This window comes from Varanus komodoensis, unplaced genomic scaffold, assembly GCF_004798865.1.
Source record: "Varanus komodoensis strain SLA01 unplaced genomic scaffold, ASM479886v1 scaffold26, whole genome shotgun sequence".
Taxonomy (NCBI): Eukaryota; Metazoa; Chordata; class Lepidosauria; order Squamata; family Varanidae; genus Varanus; species Varanus komodoensis.
The window spans coordinates 8,750,161-8,773,198 of record NW_025335684.1 but is presented as its reverse complement, the minus strand read 5'-3'; the positions used below and the strand labels follow the sequence as shown (position 1 = coordinate 8,773,198).

The 23,038-nt window shown below is 47.1% G+C and overlaps 2 protein-coding genes across 3 annotated transcripts in view; one reads left to right on the top strand and one right to left on the bottom strand.

The window, feature by feature from the left end:
- Positions 1 to 6,619, bottom strand: part of THUMPD1 (THUMP domain containing 1) — a 15,694-nt gene extending 9,075 nt beyond the window's left edge. The window contains exons 1-3 of the mRNA XM_044433142.1: positions 6,596 to 6,619; positions 1,878 to 2,251; positions 906 to 1,101 (exon numbers count right to left, since the gene is read on the bottom strand). Coding sequence (XP_044289077.1) covers positions 906 to 1,101; positions 1,878 to 2,225 — 544 coding nt within the window. The 5' untranslated portion in view covers positions 2,226 to 2,251; positions 6,596 to 6,619. The remainder of the gene's footprint in view (positions 1 to 905; positions 1,102 to 1,877; positions 2,252 to 6,595) is intronic.
- Positions 2,495 to 23,038, top strand: LOC123024917 (acyl-coenzyme A synthetase ACSM3, mitochondrial-like). 2 transcript variants are annotated; one of them, XM_044433140.1, is made up of 15 exons: positions 2,495 to 5,170; positions 5,339 to 5,443; positions 7,470 to 7,735; positions 8,924 to 9,134; positions 10,370 to 10,577; positions 11,992 to 12,135; positions 12,449 to 12,605; positions 13,566 to 13,645; positions 15,295 to 15,418; positions 15,764 to 15,844; positions 17,070 to 17,171; positions 18,274 to 18,401; positions 19,323 to 19,422; positions 21,000 to 21,119; positions 22,848 to 23,038. In XM_044433140.1, exons 3-15 carry the CDS (start codon positions 7,514 to 7,516, stop codon positions 22,932 to 22,934), a joined length of 1,764 nt encoding a protein of 587 aa, XP_044289075.1. In that variant the 5' UTR covers positions 2,495 to 5,170; positions 5,339 to 5,443; positions 7,470 to 7,513; the 3' UTR covers positions 22,935 to 23,038. The 2 variants fall into 2 exon arrangements, with proteins under 2 accessions (XP_044289075.1, XP_044289076.1); XM_044433141.1 differs by having other exon boundaries at positions 2,495 to 5,443; positions 21,950 to 23,038.

The window sequence follows — 23,038 nt, the reverse complement described above, 5'->3', positions numbered from 1 at the left end:
ATTCTAGAAAAAGGGGTGAACTTGATGGACAGACCCGATTTTCCCCAAATGTTCATTAGAGGCATTGTGCAGCTTACATGTGCCAACGATAATAAAGTGCACAAAGAGAAGCTCAGGGTAAAAGGCTTAGCAACAGGTTTACTTGGAAGTAGCAAGGCCTGCTCCCAGGTAAGTGTGCAGAGGACTACAGCCTCAACTCATAATTGGGATTGGATTCTTAGAAATAAAGAGTCTCTTCTGGCCCAAGTACCAAGTGGGTTGGTGCCAGTTTCTTTAAACAGAAAATATTTCTCAAAAGCACAGAATTATGTCCTCATTTTCTCGGAATACAGAGACATTTTGTAAAATCTAGAGTGCCTGAACCATGTTGCTAGGGTAGTTGAATTATTTTTATTTTTTACAGTTCTGAGGGGGAAAAATATCAAAAAATTGTCTTGTTATCTGCCAGCCTTCTCCCATCCTGATGCCTTTTAGTGCGTAGGATAACATATCCCCTCATAATCCAAAACACCCGTGAAGAGAGTGCGGATTGCCTACAGTGACGAGGTGCGGAATGAGCTCCTAGGGGATGATGGGAATTCCTCAGAGATCCAGAGGGCACATCTGCTCGATAACACAGAGAGGCTGGAAAGGTCATCTTGGAGACTAGAGGCTGGATACCAATTAGCAGTGGAAACTGAAAAAGGTCACGGATTAACATGATCTGTTTAGACAGTTACATGGCCCAGGCAGAGCATGACAGAGTGGCCCAAGATGAAGCAATGAATTCATGGCTCACAAATTCGCGCTGCTGGCTGAGGGATGGTGGAAGTTTTAGGCTTTTTCTTCTGTCTAAACACACACCAGATTATGCCTTTAGAGACTTGTGACCATTAAGCTGCCAGGTTCCATCCAGACACACGTACCTACACCCAGCGTCCTAATGAAAACCACATTGTTGGCACCACTCTCCACAGACTGGAAGCGCCGCAGCTTCTGCTCAGACGAAGTGCGAATCTGATCCACCTCCTTTTTCAAAGAAGCTTCAGCATCATCATCTTCCTCCACTTCCTTGTCCTCTTCTTCATTTCCTGATAGCCTGTCCTCATCTTGATCTGCAAACTTCATATGCACAAGCATTCACACAGCATTTAAAAAAATACAATCACCTAAAGCATTTATGCCCCACCCTTCAGCAAAGTAAGTTCCTAGAGTGGCTTTCATCGAAATCAGTAAGAAACAAGCATGGCTCCTAGCTGCAGCTTTAGAATGAAAAAAGGATGACAGAAGAGAAAAAGGGATGGGGAAGGAAGAGGGGGAAAGCAAACTCAGGCCCCCGTTCTTACAGTTAAGTAAGAGTTCCTTTTAACATCCAGCTGGAACGGAAACAGTTTGGGGAGAAGAAGAGCCTGATAGGACAGGTGCTTCTGAACTGACAGAATGGCCCTACTTCCCACCTTTTCCTATGTTGCAGCCTGATCAAGGAAGAAAGCCCTTTTATAGCAGAAGCAAGTTTCAGTTTTACTAAAACTTTTACATTTACTAAAAGCCATTAAACTCAGAAGCAATGTAGCACTGATAAGGGAACTGTTCTAAGATCCCATGGTTTCCAGGCCACAAATAGAATAAATTTCTCCCCTGAGATGGGAGAAACGAGGGTTCGGGAGACCCAAGTTCTAGTCTCCACTCCAGTTATGAAGCTAGTGAGTAATTCCGGGCCAGTCTCCGCCTCACCTACTTCACGGGGTGGTTCTGAGGACAAAACGGAGAGGCGAAGCCTGGAAGCCGCTTTGGAAGGCGGGATATAGATGCGACAGACAAGGCATTAACACACGAGCCCGGCAGATCCCTTTCCCACGCCACGCGCTGCCTCGTCGCCCACGTGGCGACCCGCTTACCTGCTCGGGCCCGTAGAGCTGCTCGCCATACTCGCCCAGCAGGCTGTAGGCTTCGGCCACGCACTTGCGTTCGTTCATGTTGCAGGTGATGAGGATGCCGCACATGCCCGGCTCCAGCTGCCGCGGGCCCCCCGGCCGGGCCCGCTTGGCCGGCTGCATGTACTGCGCTTTCGGCCGCCGCTTGCGAGAAGCGTCGGCGGCGACCGGCGCCTCGGCGGCTGCCATTGGGAGGGCGACCGGGCTGGCGGGCGAGAGCGACCGGCCCAAGCGCACAAGAGCCCCCCAGCCAAGCTTAGCGAAGGCGTGGGTGACAGCGGGCTTTTCGGCGTCGCCTCTTGATGGCGTCATCCGAGCCCGCCGAGGGGACGCACACCCTAGAGATAGGCAGAATCCTGAAATGAAAGAGGTGCTAAGCTACAATCTCTTCGTCTCTTTTTCTCTCATACACAAAGACTACTATATCAACTGGCGGGGAGGAAATTGAGTTCCATGCAAAATGTACGAATAAAATGAGGGAACTACAGAGAGATGCCAAACAAATAGACCCGCACCAGCCTGCTTTCACTGCGAAGGCTTTCAATTTGGTGGTGGTGTCATTGTTAACCAGAGCGGACGAAAGATGCGGCTGAGCCGGCGCACTACCATAGAGAGGGCTGTGCCTTTTTTTTTTTTTTAACGATGGAAATGTTGAGGATAGAGCGACGCCATCCTCTGGCCGAGGCGGGGCCGCCTCCGTTTTGCTGGCCTATAGAGATGCCAAGGGATAGAACGGCGCTAAGCTGCTACCATAGACTTACACAAATATATATTATTGTAGACACGCAACAGTTTGTTGTATCTTCGAACCGTTCAGACCTGGTTCTATGGCAACAAGCAGGTCCGTCCAACAAAATATGCAAACAGACGACATAGCGTGAGAGTAAACCGAGATAAAGGCACAATACATTTTCAAACGGGGAAACAAAGCTGACTGCAGCTGCTGGGAGTAGTAAGAATATTTTATTTGTGGAATGGCACCAAGGATTGCCTCCTAAAACACCCAGGGAATAAAACCAAAACGCGAAGGACATTACATTAGGAGGCTTCAGGTGTTGAGGGCCGGTGTCAGGGACTCCCAGAAGAGCAGTTGTGTGAATGCATGCTCAGATACCCAGGGAGACACCTTCACCTCGAGCCTCAGCGGTTTTACTGAGAGAACAACCCAGTTAAACTTCCCTGCACAGTACAAACCTACAACAGCGCTGCCAGGTAGAGGTATGTCAACCAACTACAAGTTTCTAGAACATATACAGTGTTTTATACAGAGTCACGTACACAAGAGCAGGGTTGATGTTGACCAAATAATGGGTACATCACGTATTCATAGTCAAAAGATGTGAGAAAACTGCAGAGGGGACGTAGCACAATAGCACAGTAAATATCAATCATTACAAGGATGTTGGCATGAATGTCAGAAAGGCACATGAATCTTTACTGGTCTTGGGTGGGAGTGTGAACAGGTAGGCAACTCTGATTACAACGAGACAAGAATAACTGGTTGGAGCAGCTTTGATGCTGCTAACAGAAGAATGGCCATAAGTAACTTCCCTTACTTAGCTGCATCCCACAGAGGATTAACTTTTGCAACTAAATGTAGCCGCAGAGAATCTCAGAGAATCAGGGACAGATAATAAAGCTTCAAAGAAAAAAATGCCTGGCTTGAAATTCTGGTTCTTTCTGAGCAAGAGGAGCAGGGACACTGCAGGTTTCATTTTATATCACAAGCAAGCAACCATTCTCGATAAAGATTTTTTTGGATTTCCCCAGCATAAGCAAAGCTGGGCACTTGCCATGGGCCCACACCCTTGCAAGGACCCACCGAAAAGAGCCTTCTGAATTTATTTTTTTCCCCACAACCACCAGCTTGCCTCACCTGCCCCTCACTGTGGCTAGCCGTTGTGCCAACACCTGCTTACTCACTGACTTTCTGAACATCAAAAGAACAAGGTAAAAATATGGGCCAGATCTCTTATTTATTCATTCATTCATTCATTCAGTTTATATGCCACCCCACTAGCCATAGGCTCTCCGGGCGGCTTACATCATGTTGCATCATCTTGTGCTGCTGGTGGCCATTTTTCATTACTGCATCCATTTTAATCCTATGAATCTGAATGTAAGCTGCCTTTGCCTACAGCCAACAGCTATTTCAATCTGTACCCACACAAACACACAGCATGAGAAAGAGGTTGTGGATGAAGAGCAGTGGCTGGCAATGGTGAGGAAAAGGCAGAGCCACTGAGAGAGCACCCACTGAGGGTGTCCTGCCCAAAGGCCCCCAGAAAACTGGAGACAGCACCAAGAGAATTGCTAGATTCATGGACAAGAACACAATGCTAAATCTCATATGTCCTGAGCAAAAGCAGATAGGGAGGAGAGGAAGCAGTGCAGAAACCAGAGAGAGACCATCCACCTCTGGTCACCTCTGACTTCAGCCCCACCAACTGCTGGCATGTGAGCCCTGACAGATGCCCCCAAGACCATGTTGCACACTGTTATCAATCCCCCCGTAAAAGACCATTCAGAATAATCTTATAATACATGCACAACAAGTAGGACCTCACTTGCAAAATAATTCCTGCAGTTTGGAGTGCTCCTGTTTAGGGTCCTAGTGAGTCATGTCCTTCTCCAGGATAATCCCTTCTGTTCCAAACAGTTCCCCCCACCCGTTTTCCACCCTTCCTCTGCCCAAATAGTCAGTCAACATGCTATGGCCGCTGAGCATCTGCTTAAGATACATTACGGTTCATGTGAGCCTTCCTTGTCCTCTCTTTCCTTCACAGACAATACCCACCAGGAGAGTTCAGAGCCAGTGCCAAGGGCAGGCATAGCTGGAACACCAACAACTTCAACGTTACCGTGTATGTCTGCCATGGACCCACACCACTGCAGAGGGGCCCTGAAAAAAAAATTGTTCTCCTCTTCTCTATTGCAACTTGCACGCTTCAGCTGCCCCTCCCTCTGGCCAGCACTGGTACTGAGCAGTACCTGGTGGTCCCCACTTCCTCAATGACTCCCTGACCTTAAGAAAACAGCTGGTGAAAATATGGGCCTGACCTGTTATTTTTGTGGTTGTGGGTTTTAGGAACATTGGCTGTTCCGTTTCTGTACCAGTTTTAATCCTATGAATCTGATGGCAAGTTGCCTGGATTCGAAGTCACCTTTGGCCTGAACGGCAGCCGACATCTGTTTCAAAATTTTACAAAGATAACAATGAAGAAGAGGTTGGTGATCAGGATCAGCTGCTAACAACAGTAAGGAAATGGTGCTGCCACCGAGAGAGCACGCTCACTGAAAGTCCCTCAGAAAGCTGAGGATGGCACTAAGAGAATTGCTAAATCCACACTAAATCTTGTATGTCCCAAACAGAAGCTCATGTGGGTGTGACTTGGCTTAATTTTTGTGTCTTTATCACTGGGCAGCTTGCATCCTCCTGGAACAGTTGGAGGGGGATTCTGGACAAGGGTACTTTCTCCGTTTGGGTTCCCCCGAAGATCTCCAGAGTTTCAAGCCTGGCAACTATACAAGTAAGTCTTTCTTTTTCGTGTCTATCATTATTTATCCTTTTAATGTTGTGAGATTTCCTGCTATGTGCCCCCCCCCCACCACCACCACCACCAAAGAAGGGGTGAGAACACAGTATGTTTTCGAATACATCAGAAAGACGTCCTAAACAATCCAGCATAAATAACTCAGCAGATAAAAACGAAGCAGATGGAATCAACACCAACCATAACTCCCCCTTCTTTGTATTTTGTACCTCATGCTTCCTTAGAGCGTCAGACAATATTCTGTCCCCACATTTTAGCCTTACAAAAACCCTGCGAGGGAGCTTAGACCAACGGTGACTAACTGAACCTCATGGCTGAGTGGAGATCTGCACCTCAAGTCCTATCCTGGGCTTCTAGCCACCACACCATAGCACTTTTTAAAAATGCAGGCATGGTGTACAGAATAAACATTCCCACATTGTCTGCTGTTGTGTTCTTAAAGCAGGGACTACACACTCTGCTTCCAGAGCTGCAAATGTAACTCTTGCCTTTCTTGTTTTGCCACAGAGAAAAGAGCAATTATCTATCTTATTTAAAAGATTACAGTCAGTTTCACTAGAAATTATCAACATGTGGCAATATGCTGAGATTATCCATGTTTGCCCAACTTTGTTATTTTTGGTTGATCACAAACAAAAACCAGAAGCAGACATACGTGGTAACGTTGAAGTTGTTGGTGATCAGATGTTTGGATCTTACTTTCTGTGTAAGATGTCTTGATCTCTTCATCTTTTCTGCTCATGACTGGGACCTGATAAGAGAATCACCGCCCCCAGCCCGGAACAATTTGCTTTAAACTGCAAGTGGAAATAAAGCATGTACAATTAGAAAGTAAATACTCCTAAAGGTTTACAGCAAGGAGATATAGGTCACCCATTTCTTACTCAGGGCATTTTCCCCTCAGGATAAGCCCTGGTGAAAGCTGGAGTGAGTTGCATCTCAGCCCAGGGATTACTCTCTTTGAAAAGGGCCCTGTTTTCAGATATGGTAACAGGGAAATCATTACCTCGTTAAACGCAACTTTTTGCTAGACAGACATGCCAAGGGATGTTTGGATCTGCAAAAGTTGCCCCTTGGAATGGCAGGCTGGCCCACCCAAGATCTAGGTCAGGTAACAGCTAAGCCTACCTGCGGATCTTCTACAGAAAGCATTCTGGCTCCCTGCTTGACATGACATGGCAGAGCAAGGCATGCGGGCAGGGATGCAGTCACACACGCACTGTCCCGATTTTCTTAAAATGTTTACCGAACTAGCTGCTGCAGCTGATTAGCACACTGCAAATGCTCTGCCAAACACTCCGTTCCACGCACAACATCTGTTGCACTTGACCCGGCTTGCACTGGCTGTTATTTGGTCTTGTACGTAACATCAAGGCAACAGTCAAGAGAACTTTGACTGGGTCGTTTGTAAAGGACTGCTCACAGGCCCCTCACTACGATTTTCATTCCCCGAAACCCCTCCCATTGGTTGCAGAGGTACAGACGGGAAAGCAAAGTTGGGCCTTTGGGATTCAACCGAATAGGACTGGCGGCAGTCCATGTTGTGTAACAGCTGTGCACAGAGAGAGCTGCAGCCAGTGCCAGAACCGATTTCCAGCCTTGCAAAACCCCGGTTGTGTTTGACTACGAGTGCCTCCGGTTTGCCTGTTACAAAATTAGGGCTGAAATTTGATTGAGGCAGGGGGAGGGAAAGCCAGCTGAGGGATCACAGCTGCCATCATCCTTGAACACTGGCCACGCTGGCTGGGGTTGATGGGAAGTGAAGTCCAACAACAAATGAAAGGCTACTGCTCCACAACCAGCTGTCATCCAAGGGCTGGGGCAATCTAGTACATGTTTCTGTGGAAGTAATTCCCACTGTGTTTAACGGGGCTTGTTCTCCTCTACGCATGCACAGGATTGTGGCCTGAAGTTCTTGTTCTGCATTTGTCACACGGATTGAAAAGAGGAATGTGGAAATACTCCGTACTAATCCTACGAATGCCTCCCTTGTGCATTTCAGGTGAACGGTTCATCAGAACGGACTGAATATAAGACATTGCCGCTATGGCTTGTACCATTTTGAGACTGTTATGGAAGGCTCCAACCTTTGGCATCCCGAGGACTCTCAGCTTAGCTTGTACCAGATGCTTCTGCAAACATCAGCCAACAGTCACCGCTCAGAATTTTTCAGATTACGAATCCATACAGGAACAGTACAAGCCTGAAGTGCCGGAGTACTTCAACTTTGCAAAAGATGTGGTGGATGTGTGGGCCGAGGAGGAAAAGGTGTATTTTCCCATCACTTTTTCACGTTTGCATTCAGGTTTTCCAAACCCGCACAGTCCCTGGGCACGTGCAGGGCCAGTGTTCCAAATCCCATCTTGTGTGTTCAGAGCGTACTCAGTTCCCTGAGTGCAGATCCTCATGTGGCCAAAATGGAATCATTTGGGCACAAGACAAGAGGGATCAGTAGGTTTGGGGAAACATGGAGGTCTGCAGAAATTTTTAAAAATAGTGGGAAGACAGCTTACAGTGGAGGGAAAGCCTAAGACCACTGTGGCCTGAACAGGTTTGGTGTGCACACGGTACTGACTGGGGTGGCAGGGAATGAAAATCCAGAAAACTAAGCCGGGTGGAGGCAGAGCGGAATGGTGTCTCCTGGGAGAGGGGATGGCTAGCTGGAACCCTTCACGAGAGTGCGCCGTGCTTTGCCGCAAGTCCCACTTGTAATCTGTGACGGCTGATGTATGACGCTGCCGATAACACAAGGTAGGAAATGTTAAATTAACAATTCCAGGCATGTTAGACTAGACCACAACAAGGAGCTTACGTACTCCAGCGCTGTAGCAGATGGTGGATAATCTGCCTCTATGCAGTTGCATGAGTAAGGCTCCGAATTCCACAGTTCTGTTCCTGTATAACACACGGGTATGCCTATTATTTAATTAAAATAAGCATTGTTAAGGGAGCATTTCAGCCAAAGCTTACAAAGAAATTGGAATGGAAAAGTTGAAAGATATTTAAGTCAAGGAATAATAAAAAATCAGAAAAACGCACTATTAAAACAGCACTGGCAGCAAAGGCAAAAAGAAAAAATTACTTTATGTCCAGGGAGAGTAGAAATGTTATCACTTGGCAACACAAAAAAACCCGAGTTGGTACTGAGTATTTTGAGAGAGCACAGCATGTAATCATCCACTGTCACTCTGAATGCCATTTATCCTGCTTTGTCTCCTGAAGCAAGGTTAGTTATCAGAGCCCTAATCCAGCAGCTCCCAAAGTCTGTGCTAGCAGCCTTCCTGGCTCACCTGGGCTCTCTCCCTCTGGCTCCATGTCCAGGTCACTGCAGGTAGTCTGGCTTTTGGTAAGAGAGCAACCCCATCCATTGAGATGGACCTACACCAAACTCTAGTGGCTGCATCTTCAACATCACCATGAGAGTCTTTAACTCAGCTGACTCTGTTGCTCCTTCAGGAAGGAAGGCGATCTTCCCACCCAGCTCTGTGGTGGGTCAGTGACCAAGGGGACCAAGTGAAGTGGAGCTTTGAGGAGCTGGCTCTGGAATCCCGGAAAGCTGCCAGAGTGCTTTCTGATCAGTGTGGCCTACAGAAAGGAGACCGAGTGATCGTGATCTTGTCACGAGTACCGGAATGGTGGCTCATGAATCTGGCATGCATCCGAACAGGTGAGTGGGAATGTTCACTTTTTCACTCAAATGTTGATGGGACATAAAGGTTTCTGGATCCCTCTGAATATGAGATCAGGATCCATCCCTTGTTTGTTACCCTATTATGTTTTTATTGCTTTTAAGACCACATTGTTGCTTATGCCTATTATTGTATTAAACTCTGGGCAGGCTGCTGACCTGAATGGTGGCCAAGAAATATTTTAAACAACTGCTCTTTCCCATTTCCCAGCATTGCGGCTGATAAACACATGCACAATCGGCCCCTCTTTTTGTAGCGAATCCTTAGAGTCAGGCTGGGCAATGTGTGACTCTCCAGATGTTTCAGCCTTCAGCTCCCATCATCAGTCATAATTAACTCTGCTGTCTAGGGCTGATAGCAGTGCTAGGCCAAACCTTCAGGAAGGCCACAAGCTGTCCAGCCCTGTCTTTCAAGCCAAGATCAACCCGTTTCTAGACTGTATTTTTCTGCAGCCACGGTTGGAGAAAAGAATGTATTTACTGCTAGTGGAGTTCAACATTCCTGTGCCCAGAGATTTCAGCAATACCTGTACCCACCCACCCCGAATGCAGCAGCCCTGCAAACCTACATGCAGGGCTTTTGCAGCTTGAACAAGAAACGGGGAATTCTGATGGCACTACCAAAACAGGTACTTGCCTCTGCTTCTGCTCTCACAAGGCGCTGCTGGCTGGAGAATGCTGGGAGTTGTATAATTTTTTCTTAAACATACATAGGATTGTGTGTTTCTCTGCCTAACACGTTTTAGCCTGTTGTTCCTCCAGCAGAGAGACCATGCAAGGCCCCCTTCTATCCCTCAGCCTAGCAAGGACTCTGTGAAGTCTGCTGGACTGTGAGAGAATGTGCCCAAGATCTCGGCACAGGTCTGAGGGGAGGACTAGGGATTTGAACCCACCTGCCCCCAGCAGCCAAAGCTGCTGGTGCTCTCATAGTCCGAGAACTCTGCAGCAGAATAGAGTGTGTGACATGGAGAACTGTGTGGTGCAGTGGTTAGAGTACTGGACTGGGACTCAGGAGGCCCAGGCTGTAGTCCGCACTTGGCCATGACGCTCTGGGTCAGACACCGCCTCTCACTAACCTACCTCACAAGGTCGTTGTTATAAAAGGGAGGACCACCATGTATGTGGCCTTAGACCCCCTGGAGGAAAAACGGCAGGGCAGACATGTAATGATACCTCAGTCATCATTAATCTTCTCAATTTGATCCCTCCATTAGGAACGGTTCTCATTCCTGGGACAATACAGCTGACGGCAAAAGACATTCTCCACCGGCTGCAGACCTCGCGCGCCAGATGCATCGTGACAGAAGAGGTGCTGGCCCCAGCCGTAGATGCAGTGGCCTCCAAATGCCCTTCTCTGGAAAGCAAACTCATTGTGTCCAGGAAGCCCAGGGGAGGCTGGCTATACTTCAACGACCTGTTGAAGTAGGTATCCAGACCGGCCTCTTCAATCGTGAGGGCGTTTACTTCTGAAAGCTGGTGCTAGAGGAGAGACTGAGCGCTTTCGATGGTGGCAGTGAGGGACCTCAGGGCTGGGCGTGCATCACAAGCGCTCCGGGGCCCCACAGAGAGTCATGTTTCCCCCATCCACCCATCATTCACTGGCTGCCCTGCTTCTGTACAGGGTCCCCACTCAGAAGCCTGAAACGCCGACGCGGGGCCGGCACTGACATCAGGCAAGGTGCAGCCGGCAGCTCGGGTGGCACACGGTGGGAGATGGCAGCAAGGGGTGTGGGAAGGACGAGCTGTGTGTGTGTTGTGGCTGCCCGTTGTGCAGGAAGGTGCTAGCGGCCACCCTCAAAGAGAGATGCCCCAGCCGGCTTTCTGGTGTGGAATGGAAGGGGCACCATTAGGCAGCAAAATGCCTTGGGCCGACTCTGCGCCTGATGCTGAACGATTGGCAGCAAGTGCTTTGAGCTAAAACATACTGGGATGTTTTGCTCCATTCCCTTTGCTTTGGACCCACCAACATCACTGCAATGTGGCCCTCGGGCATTCTCCAAACGTGCATTCGGCCCCCGGGCTGCAAGTCGTCCGCCACCCTTGTTCTACTGGGACAGCGGAGCCTGACAAAGGCAGCCCAGCGAGCACGATGCTGGGCCTGCAGCCAGAACATTTTGATGGCATCAGGAATTTTTTTTCGGTTTAGTCGCCAAGTTGTGTCCGACCCTTCACGGGAATAAGGGACACCAGATACTTGCAGGTGTCAGATGTGAACTGGGCGAGCTGAGAAATAAAGAGCAACAAATCAGATATTCCTAACTGGCCTACTGGCATGTTTCATGCCAATTAAAGCTTTTAAAGGAACTGCAATTGCTGAGCGGTCACCAGGGTACTGCAGGTCAGTGCTGTATTGCAATGTATTACAATTAGGCAGTGACCATGGAGTGGGATACAACACCCAGTCAAAGGGCTGTAGGGGAACATTTGGGAAGGAATGCCTTGAACAGGTGATCGTGTGTGAAAACTAGAGGCTTCTGAGCCTAGATGAGGAAGGCATCTTTCTCAGATAGCACGATCGCACCTGTCTCCACCTCTCGTGGTACCAAATGCTATAGTTAACTATCTGCTGCCTGAAGATCACTTCCTTTTGTCTGTCCTGACTCTCTTACCATTCGGCTTCTTTGGAAGACCCGATACCAGTATTATGAGAAAGATATAGGCAGAATTCAGAAGAGCACAGGGCTGAGCAGACCAGATAAAATAAAGGCATGGCATGAAAAAAAAAAAATCCATTCTCGCTCCCTGCAGTTCCCTGGGGGCGATCGCGTTGGCAAGGGTCAGTGTGTGAAGACTGCAGCTGCCTTGATCATGTGGTTTTCTATTCTGCTGCTTACAGGCTTGCACCCGACGAGCACAGCTGCGTGGCCACAAAGAGTCTTGACCCAATGGCCATCTATTTCACCAGTGGCACAACGGGTGCTCCTAAAATGACTGAACACTCTCATGCTAGCCACGGAATTGGGCTCACAGTAAATGGAAGGTACGGGGAGGTTGGTTGAATTCTTCTTTTTCCAGGTCTCTCCATCTGATCTATTAAGGGGTTGAAGAAGAACACTGAAACCTGCAGACTTCCAATAACATCCTAAACCAATAATGAGAGGTTCAGTAGAACTTTACTGGTGGTGTGATCCTTTGCATCTGGACAGCCTGTTCCAGTTGGATAGTTCAAATGCGAATCTCCAGGGTCACAAAGTACCACAGTTAATCATTCTTTGGGGTTTGGAACCTTATGAATTGCACCATATAGCAGCGATTTCCGTTGTCCAAGTACGCACATTCTTCCTCTCACTTAGGTACTGGCTCGATTTGAGTCCCTCGGACACTATTTGGAATACTTCAGACACAGGCTGGGGGAAATCCGCATGGAGCAGTGTCTTTGCACCATGGATCCAGGGTGCGTGTGTGTTTGCACATGGCATGCCACGTTTTGAGCCAGAGCTTGTCCTTGAAGTAAGTGACAGACATACTAACATTGACCTAAGATCAGGACTTTCTTTTAGCAGCAGAAATTAAAGACCAATTTGCACAACCAAATCGGAACATTGAGGCGGTTGGCTGAGTGGATACGCATAATCTGGTTCATGAAAAGGCTCCGAAAAGGCCAGCACAGCTATTGGAGAAAGCCAAAGTCTCAATAGGAGTGTTCAAGTCCCAGTAGGGTCGTTAGTCTTCAAGTTGACACCGGATTCTGTAGCATTTACTGCACCAAATTGTCACAGAGGGTGGGCCTGAACTGCACCATTTTAAAAGGGTTGCTTGGGCCGTACCACTTCAAACTGCAGACTAAGAATATAACCAAAGTCATGCTGGATCATGCCAAGATTCCATCCAGTCCAGCACTCCATCCACATGGGGGCAAACCAGCTGCCCCCCGTCCTGTCTCAAGCAGGACGTGCGTAAGAATTTCCTCTGCCCAAGCTCCCCAGCACCTCGTGTCGGCAGGGCGTACCAGCCCTGGGAACAGAGGTAAGGCAGCACATAGACAGCAAGGCCTGTGGCTATCGACTGCCTTCTCCTGCATGAATTTGCCCAAGCTTGACGCAGTTTGGCAGTTATTCCAATAGCTTTTGGTCTTTTCTTATCTCGTGTAAGTGGCTCAGAATGGATGTAGTAGTAGTAGTTACTATTTTACATAAACTTCAGTATTTCACTGTTTTGCTATAGTTTTAAAGTGTTAAATTGCCAATCTATTTTCAAGAGAATAATGAACAACATTTGAAATGTAAAAAAACATTCTGGATATTTTATCAAAATTGTATCATAAAACAGTTCAAGAATAACTTAAACTTATGCAATGCCTTTCCCCTTTTTGCTGCTTACTGAATGATCTGTCTGAAAAAAAGAGATTTGGTTCTGTCTATAGCATGAAAAAATTCATCTGTAAGTCCTCTGTCTTTCATAATCATCTAGGTTTTGTCCAAGTTTCCTATAACAACATTTTGTTCTCCTCCAACTGCATATCGGATGCTAGTACATCAGAATTTAACCAGGTGAGAGAACTACTTACTACTTGCTATATTAAACGGCATTAAAATTGCATTGCTCCCACTGAAGGGGGCCATCTAAAGTTAGGTTTTACACCAGCTTGGGAACAAGCTGCAGCCACGCTCACCACCTCATATCCTCTCCTCATCCTCACACGCTGTCCCTCCCCTCTCTTCCTGCAAGCACAAATGGAAGTCTCTTCCGCTGTGGAACAAGCTGACATTCTCTGTTGTGTCTAAACTAGACCAGCTTCTAAAGTTAGCAAATGAGGAGCACACTATGGCCTCAGAATTTGGTTGACCAACTTTGGTTAGATACCCTTCCTGAGTTGGGATATACCCTGTGGAAGCTCATGGTGCCAATGTCAGTGGGACAGTGCATCCTCTCCAGGTTGCAGGGTGGACTTGTAAGGAGCTGCCCATGCTGCTGAACCTACGGTGGCCTCCAGTTCAGCACCACAGGTCTCTCCTTTATAGTTCATCACACCAGACATAATGCAGAACTGTGGTTTGTTTCAAATGGAAACTTTCCCTCCCTCCTCTGCAGCTAGCCTTGCTCTTTCCCTCCCACTCACCCTCTGCCATGTCTCCACTCCCACACTCCGGTTTCACTATTTCTCTCCCCACCACTATGTGGTGGCACCCACAGCAGGGCCTTCACGGGGGCCGTGCTGTGGTGATGCTCGTTGCAGCTTCTCAAATTCCCACCCATGCTCAACTGCCCATAGGTTGGTCTTAAATTCCGTTTCTAAGCCATGGTTTGATGATTAGGTCAAGGTGCAGCCACATCCTTGCCCCCATCTTCTTTTCCACAGCTTCAGAGGTTCCCCTCCTTTCTTCACAGCCACAATGGAGAAGGAAAGGAGAGTGCGTGAGTCAGAGAAGGCTGGGAAAGACTACATCTGAGAACACCAGGGATGCTCCCATAGAGGTTCCTAGCACTGATGAGCAGGAGGCATTGGGTGCTATTCCACACTTTTCTGATTAACCAATTTTCTACAGTAAAAGATGGAATTTGGTGGGTAGACCCCTGGCAAATCTGGCAAATGAGGCAGAATGATGGTTGCACCAAGGCCCCATTTGAAAGAATCCCAAATTACATGTTGATGTTCCATCCAAATCCAGCCAACATATCTGTTTTAAGCGGCTTTCCGGTCTAGGTAGAGAGTGTGCAGTCCTCCCTATGTTTCTGGATTTCAGCTTCCATTGTGCCATGCTGTGAGGGGCCAATGAGAGCTGGAGTCCCCTGGACCGGAACATCTGGAAGGTCCCCTGACATCAACAATGCTGCTGCCCTAAACAGGAAACCTTTTATATCCTTTCCTGGTCCTACAAAGCCAGTGGTCAGCCTAGACAGGTGAGGCACTCCAAAAGAAAAGAACCTTAAAAGAAAAGCTTGGAAAGTGCTCTAAAAGTAACACGGAGATGTGTGTTTCATTTCAAGCCCCAGTAATAGTGAAAAGGAGTTATACCGATACATTTCAGGGCTACTTGCCTGCCTGCCCTTGACTCAGTGAGTTAAACCACATCAGAGGTCTTTCTCTTTGCTTTCCAAAGTCATACATGCCAAAAAACAGAATGCCACTTTTCAGTGTGATTGTTAATTGCTTAAAAATTATACAGACCCATCTCCCTCCTCTCCCATTTATCCACAGTCACAAATTCCACAGCCTGAAGCACTGTGTGAGTGCAGGAGAACCCATGAACCCCGAAGTGATGGAAAAATGGGAAGCACACACTGAGCTGGCTATCCATGAAGGCTATGGGCAGACAGAAACGGTAAAGCTGAATGATGAGACGTTCACCAAGCGGTGACTGATTTTCATATTTACTTGCCAAGAAAAAAGGCAACTCAAGGGAGCATCCAGTTAATGACAGAAAACATGAAGCCTCTAGCACTGATATGTTTATTAGAGCTGCAACATTGAACCAATCCATCTGTTAGATTAAACTGTCCTTCATCTTATCAATGTGTAACTCGGTTTGTGCAAGGTTTTGATAAGTTACTCACCTTTGCCTCGCTCACCGACAGCAGGACAAGTTCCCCTTCACCCCTACCCCAAAATAATCTTTCAAGTCTTTTCAGCCACGCTTTACAACTTTTTCCCCTCCCGCTTGAAATAGGTGCTGGTTTGTGGAACTTTCAAGGGGATGAAAATTAAGCCAGGCTCAATGGGGAAACCTTCTCCAGCCTATGACGTTCAGGTACTGTATGGCGCGTCGGCACCAAGTCACACTTTCCTTGGGAAATCTTACACGTGGACGAAGCCGCCTCATGCGGACACAGGTCTTCTACTGCACTGTTACCTGCTGACTGGCTGCAGCCCTACAGTTCCTCTCTGTGCGTTTCTCCCAGCCTTGCCTGGAGATTATAGTAACATAAGTTAGGGCCTTCTGCATGCAAGGCATGTGCTTGGCCACTTAGACGCCACTCCCTAAGATTCCCCCCGCCAACTGGGCCCAGCCCTACCCTTAAAACAGCATGAGGCAGCCCTTTCAGGCACCGGAAGTTGAGACATGGTATGCGTAGGCTGGCGTGTGCCACATGATCTGCTCTATGCCCCTAAAACTCACCTAAGCCCAGCAGAGGGCCCTGTCCTCTCACCACTTGTCAAGAAACCACTTCCCATTCTGTGGGTGTGCACTCAACTACACGAGGCATGTCTAGCTCCGAGGTCAGAACAGTACTCAGTTAACTGGGCTGAAACATTTCAGCTGCAGCCGTGGTCCAGCTAGCCTGCGACTGGCCAACGAAGGTCTCCTTGGAGAGGCCAGGGGTTTGAGCATAAAAAAGGTAGTCTTCATCTTGTGAACTGCCTTTGGCTGGTGGCTTTTGAGGATCACCTTTAGGGCCCTCTGTTCTACACAGACCTGTGCTTAAACATGTAGAGACATATATAGGCAATGTCCGTTATTCTTTGCCCCAAGTCTGCCCAAAACACAGTTTCGAAGTGTTACTCTGGTTCTTCTGTGCCTTCCTGTTCTCTTGTGCCCTAACCCTGTGTAAATAAACATAACACCTACCTTGGGAGTTCCAAGCAAGCCTGGGTACTAAATATGCATGGGTGTTGTCTTTGTTAAAAGCTTCAGGTCAAGGATTTGAACTTGGCTTAGACCCTTATTGCTTATGCCTAGAGGTGTTCTGTGAGCTCTTAGAATCCACTAGATTGGGTTGAGATGGATACAAGGGGTGGTGCCTGCATAATCTCTGCCTGTACTGCAAGGAGGCAGGACCACACCTTCCTGCCTTCACACCAGCACTGAAATAAGATTCAGCTACCAGTCAGCCAAGCTTTGGAACACCGGGCAGTGACGGGGAGACATCATCTTCAGCCAGCAAAATGTTTGGGACCAGCCTTACTCCCGTACGAACTTGTAAGTTACAGTTTAAAAAAAATGAAATTCAATTTTGTCCTCTGCTTACTTTTAGATAATAGACGAAGATGGTAATATTTTGCCTCCTGGGAAAGAAGGGAACATTGCCATCCGAATAAAACCTACAAGACCATTTTGCCTTTTCACCCAATACACGGTAAACCTTCATAGAGGAATGCCAATTAGGTTGCAGAAACTAGAATACCAGAATTATGAGACTCCCTGTTGCTGCTCCAATGTCAGGTGAAAGTTTGAACAAGATTATGGGACAGTGCTTCTACCCCGTTTCCAATGCAGTATGTGAAAGGAGAACATGGAGACTGAGAACTACAAAGAATACCAATAACAGTTGTACCTTATGGCATACCTTCCCTAACACAGAGCCCTCTAGATGTTTGGGGATACACATTCCACATTCCTGCCTCTTGGCCATATTTTCTGCACCTTATAAGGGTTGTCCTCCAAAACAGTGGCAGGGCTGTGGGTTGGAGAATGTTAGAATGCCACAAGAACACGGCTGGGGCTCACTGGTTTTAAACCTGCCTCTTCCTTAGTGTTAAGAAACACAGGCATTCACAGGTAATGGCAATCCCAGGCTTGTCAACCAGTTCAGAAGACAAGCCCTCCTATAAACACGGTTAATAGCCTAAGCTTCCATGCTGGCAATAGAGAAGGGAAGGTTCCCCTTTCCACAGCTGGTGTGTAGACCTGCTGCTACACTGACAGCCTATTTTGGTGACTGGTTGTTTTTAAAACTATTCTTATCAGTCAGCTTCATTTCAGGGCTGGCTGTGGAGGAAGAAACTTCACAGGTAGCCCAGGAACCAGAAGCTGTTCCAAGGCCAGGCAGTGCTCTGTCCCTCCTTTGCTGGTACGTTCCCTCTGTACGTGGGGTCCATCCACTCAGCTTCCCTACAACACCCAGTCAACTTAAATACAAACATGGCATCTTTCCTCTGATAGCTAAATGGAAAACATTGAGCCTCCCTTGCATTTCAGAATTTAGTGGCCTTATACATGAATATGCTGTGTTGCATTTTCTTCTTAAGGGTGCGATCCTATGTGCGTTTAGAGTCCCACACATCGGAATGCAACCTAACTGAATTTTTGGGTAAGATACAGTAGGGAGACCATGTTTTAGATATTGAAAGCCAATGCTGTATTTATTTATAAATAAAAAGTAGTTTAATGTGCTTACCTATTCCTAATTCACTAGTACCACCAAATCAATGTATTTTATACATGTTCCTGCACACCAGAATGATCCGGAAAGAACCGCTGCAACCATTTGTGGGGACTTCTACATCACTGGTGACATAGGGATGAAAGATGAAGATGACTACTTCTGGTTCATAGGAAGAGCGGATGATGTCATCAATTCAGCTGGGTATCATAACATGCGCTGCCAGAACATCATTGCATTGATAAGCATTTGTCACAGGCAGAAGGAACAATCCTGTGGCCTCGAGGCATTATCCAGGGGACCATAGGATAGACTGGTATTATGATGGGACTCCAGAAGGGGAGGGAAGGAGGCTGAAGCACTATTGCTGGACAGAGGAAAATGACCTAGCAAGAATGTGGAGCAGGAAAAGGAGGATTGCCCTCACCTCTCTGCACTGAATTGCTCATCTTGATTGGACTGCACGCTAAATAGTAAAAGGGATAAATGCAGTATGTGTATTTATTCACATACTGTAATCTCCAAGTCACTAAACGAGGAGAGACTCGGGAAATTGTACAAAAGCAAAGGCAGCTGTGTTAGCTACAAGAAAAATTCTAATACACCTTTATTAGACCCACTCAGAGATTACAAAAACAAGTTGAGGAAGGTTGAATTGATGTAGCAGCCCAGATCCCTGCACTGTCACAGTAATAAATGATATGAAGGAGAGAGGGTTGCAAAAACTGAAACTGGGCTCTGCCCACTCAGGTCATGGCTGCCCTGGCCCTACCACCGCCAGACAGGAGAAGGTAACAGTTATCCATTTTTTAAAATATAATATCCAAGACTGAACTCAAATCTGTCTCCACCAGGGTGAACAAGACAGAAGAATGCAGGGAGGGATGTTAATTGAATGCATAAGTAGTGTTTATACTAGCATAGTTATACGGTAAACTGCTTTATAACAGATCTGTGGCTTGAACACAAGATATAAATACCTTATGGTGCAATTCTATGCATGTTTGGTTAGAAGAAAGTCCTATGGTTTCTAGCACAACCCAGTCAGCATGGGGGATACATGTCTGTCTAATTATGCACAAGATTGTGCCCATAATTCATTGATTGTGTCTCCTTGTTTCAAAGTTACCGCATTGGGCCCTTTGAAGTGGAAAGTGCCTTGATAGAACATCCAGCAGTTGTAGAATCAGCTGTTGTTAGCAGCCCAGATCCCACGCGAGGAGAGGTAGGAACTGAATCCTATTGTGGAACTGACTATCGTTAAAATGAGGGACTCCAGCCCAGGTTTTGGTGGGATGTTTCAAATGGATGCCAACCAGAATCTATCAAGAGAATGATCCTGTGGCCTCCAGGCAGAATCTGAAGATCCATAGGATATTTCAGATGCCCAGATCCAGCCCCCCACCCCACCCACTTCCCCCTTGCATAGAGCCACACAAGCTGCTCTCCAAGGTTGGGAAAAAGGGAATTTCAGTATGTGTAGAGGAGAGGTGACTAAAGAGGCCAGGATACAAATGAATGGCTCTCCTGTCTCCTTCCTTCCCAATTCCCTAATGCACTGTCGAGATGATCAAAAAAGACCTGGCAAGTGGAAAATGCAGGAAGGGAGGCCGGAGGGTGGTTTGCTTCTGCTGCTTTCTCTCATGCTGCACTGATCAGCATTAGCCTCTGAGCTTGAACATTTATGGGCACTGCTAATAGGACTGCATCCCAAGAGTGAGACAGACCATCTAGCTCAACAGTGTCTGCCAATGACTGGCAGCTGATCTCCAGAGGACCAGGCAAGGCTCTTTACCAGTCCTACTGGGAGACTGAACCTGCACACCTGTGTCCTGCCACTGAGCTATGGCCGGCTATTCTTTACCATCAGCAGCATATGATCCTTCTTAACCACAACTTCCCTTTGGCCTAAGCAAAGCCCTCCTCCTCTTGCACCAGCTTCATGAATTAACCACACATCTGTGTTTGTGTGTACACATGCGCATACAAATATGATCCAGTTATATTAGAATGTTTGTGAATTTTCCAGACTGCAGTACTAGCTCATTCAACATAGCAGAAGGATCGCAAGCAAGAAATCTGTGTCCCCGTCAGCATTCTCGTTTTCTGCAGCAGAGTAACAGTGGGAAGAAACCCCTCTGCTTATCATTCTGAAGCCTACAAGAAAGGCATGTTGCAGAACACAGTGCCCCATGCTGATCTCAGCTTTTTTACATTTGGATGGCCAAGCAGCAATCCCCAAGTTACTCAAGCTGGCACACTTAGGCTTAAACTGACTTAGTCCCTGGGCTGCATTTAAGCATGATAAAATGGCCCACAGTGCAAGCCAGTGGCCTGTGCACTCAAAGATTTAAGTGCAAGGCATGGTGACACTGTTGGATGAAATACCACAGAAGGGGAAGGAAGGAGGCTGAGGCACTGTTTGGAAATCAAACAGTCCATCCCAGTGAACCATCCACCCCAGCTTCCTCCACTCCCTGGCCGTTCCCTTTTCCTGCTGTCCAAGGCCAATTTGCTACTTCCGAGAGGTAGCTGGCACGATTCCTTTTCTAGGTTCATTCTGCATTTGCGCTCCAAGCTCAGAGACTGCATCTGGCGCTCCAAATAATCCTATAGTCTCCTAGACAATGTCAGGAGGCCATAGCGTTGCACCCTTAAGAGATTCGTAGTTTTCTCATCAGCATATCGAACACCTAGCTTCTCTCTTAGTTATTGTTGCACCACTGGAGTTCTCCTGATTTATAATCTGTCAAAAGAAGAATTTTGTGAGCCTCCATGATCTTTGTCATGTTATGTTTGAAGGTTGTGAAAGCCTTTGTGGTGTTGGCACCTGACTATGCTTCCCATGATCCAGAAGCACTGATTAAAGAGCTGCAGGACCATGTCAAAAAGGTCACTGCCCCGTACAAGTACCCTAGAAAGGTAAGTTGTGATCTGGTCATGGGCACTACTCTGAACTGGTTTCCTGCCTGTTCCCCAATCTTGTCCACGCCTTCAAAGGCATTTGTGGCCTTACCTCTGCTCTTATATCCTCCACACCCTTCCTGTAGCCTTTGCTCATCCAGCTCCCCTACCTTCAGCCATCCAAAGCTTTTCTGATCTCCAGAGACTCCCACCCTTTCTCCCTTGCTTCTCCCTCTCGCCTGGAACAATCTTCGTGCTGCTGCTGCTGCCCTCCTTCCTTCCCTTGCTCTCAAGATCCACCTTTTCAGCAAAGCCTTTGGAATAACCCTAATTCCCAGTGCTCAAACAGAAGCAGGCAACTTGGTGCCCTCCAGATGTTTTGGACTACACCTCCCATAATCCCTGACCATGGGTCATGCTGGCAGTCTGCCAGCCTAAGTTGAAGCAGATGTGCCTGAAATGACAGCATATTCTTCCTCATGCCTCCACTCCTCCCTCGCTTCTCTTGTCTTCCTTCTGGCTGCTTTTTCCTTGGGGTAGTGTTCTTCACAAAGCAATACGGCATCGGGTAACTTAGGGGTCACCTACCTTTGTGAATAGGTGGGAACATTTAGAATTGTCAGAGCGCCATGGGCGGGCACTTGCCCATTCATAAAATGGCTGCCATAGGCAATCACAGATGCTCATTTCCCAAAGGCAAACTGAAACAAAAGTAAATTCTCCCGCAGTCTTAAGTACAAGGCAGACACAGACTATGAATCCTAATCACAAAACTGCCCTTTTGAATCCAAATACAAATGATACTGGACTCAGTTTGCAAAATAAGCAAAAGAAAGATTTCCTTTCAGATCCCCGAAGTTAACACCACCAAGAACTTGTGGGGAATTGCAAGAGAAAGATAGACATGTATTCAACCATAATACCAGTATCTTTCTTCTATCCTGTCAAGGGGATAACTGAGGGACCAAATCTATTTGACACAACCTCTGTCAGCCCCCTAGTTAACTTTTCTTTAAAGAAAAAAAATAGACACAAGGCCAGACAACCTGATGGGCCAACAAGCACCATGCTGGAGACCCAGTATAAATGAGATGTATGCCAGTTACGTGTGCATCACCATAGTCCCCTGTAAAGCAGTCAAATACACGCCTGGAGAGCCTAAGAACCTGCAGAGAATATGCAGGGGTTCAAATGCTGCAAGGATGATCAAGCACCAAGAGCAAGGTGTGATGAAAAAGCTCAGAAAATACAACACATCTTGAAAACCTGTTCATTTGGGTTTGAGTGGCAACCAGAGCTCAATATAGATGCTACAGCAAATTGAAGATTAAAAATGCATTGGTGCACTGGGTGAACTGACACATCACAGCTTGCTATCTTCCAGATTGGGAAACCCTGGCCGTGCATAAGTTGATATCTGAGTGATTTATACTCCTTAGCTCCATTTCTGGAGCATTGAGTGGATGGAAAATAAAAGGAAACAATCTGAACACACGGTTTGCCTGTAGACTTGGAAGCAGGAACATGCCCTGTATTCTCAACGAGTGCAAGCTATGGTTTAGCCTGATGACTGAACTGTGTACAAGCTAGGAATGTCGCAATGAATACAGCAGATGAACAGCCCCGACCAGAAGCCTGCCACAAGTAAAAGACAGCTTCATGTGCTTTATTTTAACTTCTTTCCTCCCTGTATTACTCAATAGATCAGTGCTTTTGTTAGCTGTAATTTCTGTTCTTGTCCAACAGATGGAGTTTGTGCCACATCTGCCAAAGACAATCAGCGGGAAAATCAGAAGAAATGAATTACGCAAGAAGGAGTGGGGGAAAGCTTAGAATGATCTGTTTACTTCCAGAGTTCTTGTTCTAAAAAAGGAAGCCTTATATTGGTTCCTTCTGTTGCAATATTACTGTGATAAAGTACATATTTAAAAGTCCAA

Excerpts from the sequence above, each read along its gene's own strand:
- LOC123024917 (XM_044433140.1), top strand. The coding sequence starts at position 7,514 with ATGGCTTGTACCATTTTGAGACTGTTATGGAAGGCTCCAACCTTTGGC. Across the intron at positions 13,646-15,294 it reads GTACATCAGAATTTAACCAG|TCACAAATTCCACAGCCTGA; the intron begins GTGAGAGAACTA and ends ATTTATCCACAG. Across the intron at positions 15,845-17,069 it reads CTCCAGCCTATGACGTTCAG|ATAATAGACGAAGATGGTAA; the intron begins GTACTGTATGGC and ends GCTTACTTTTAG.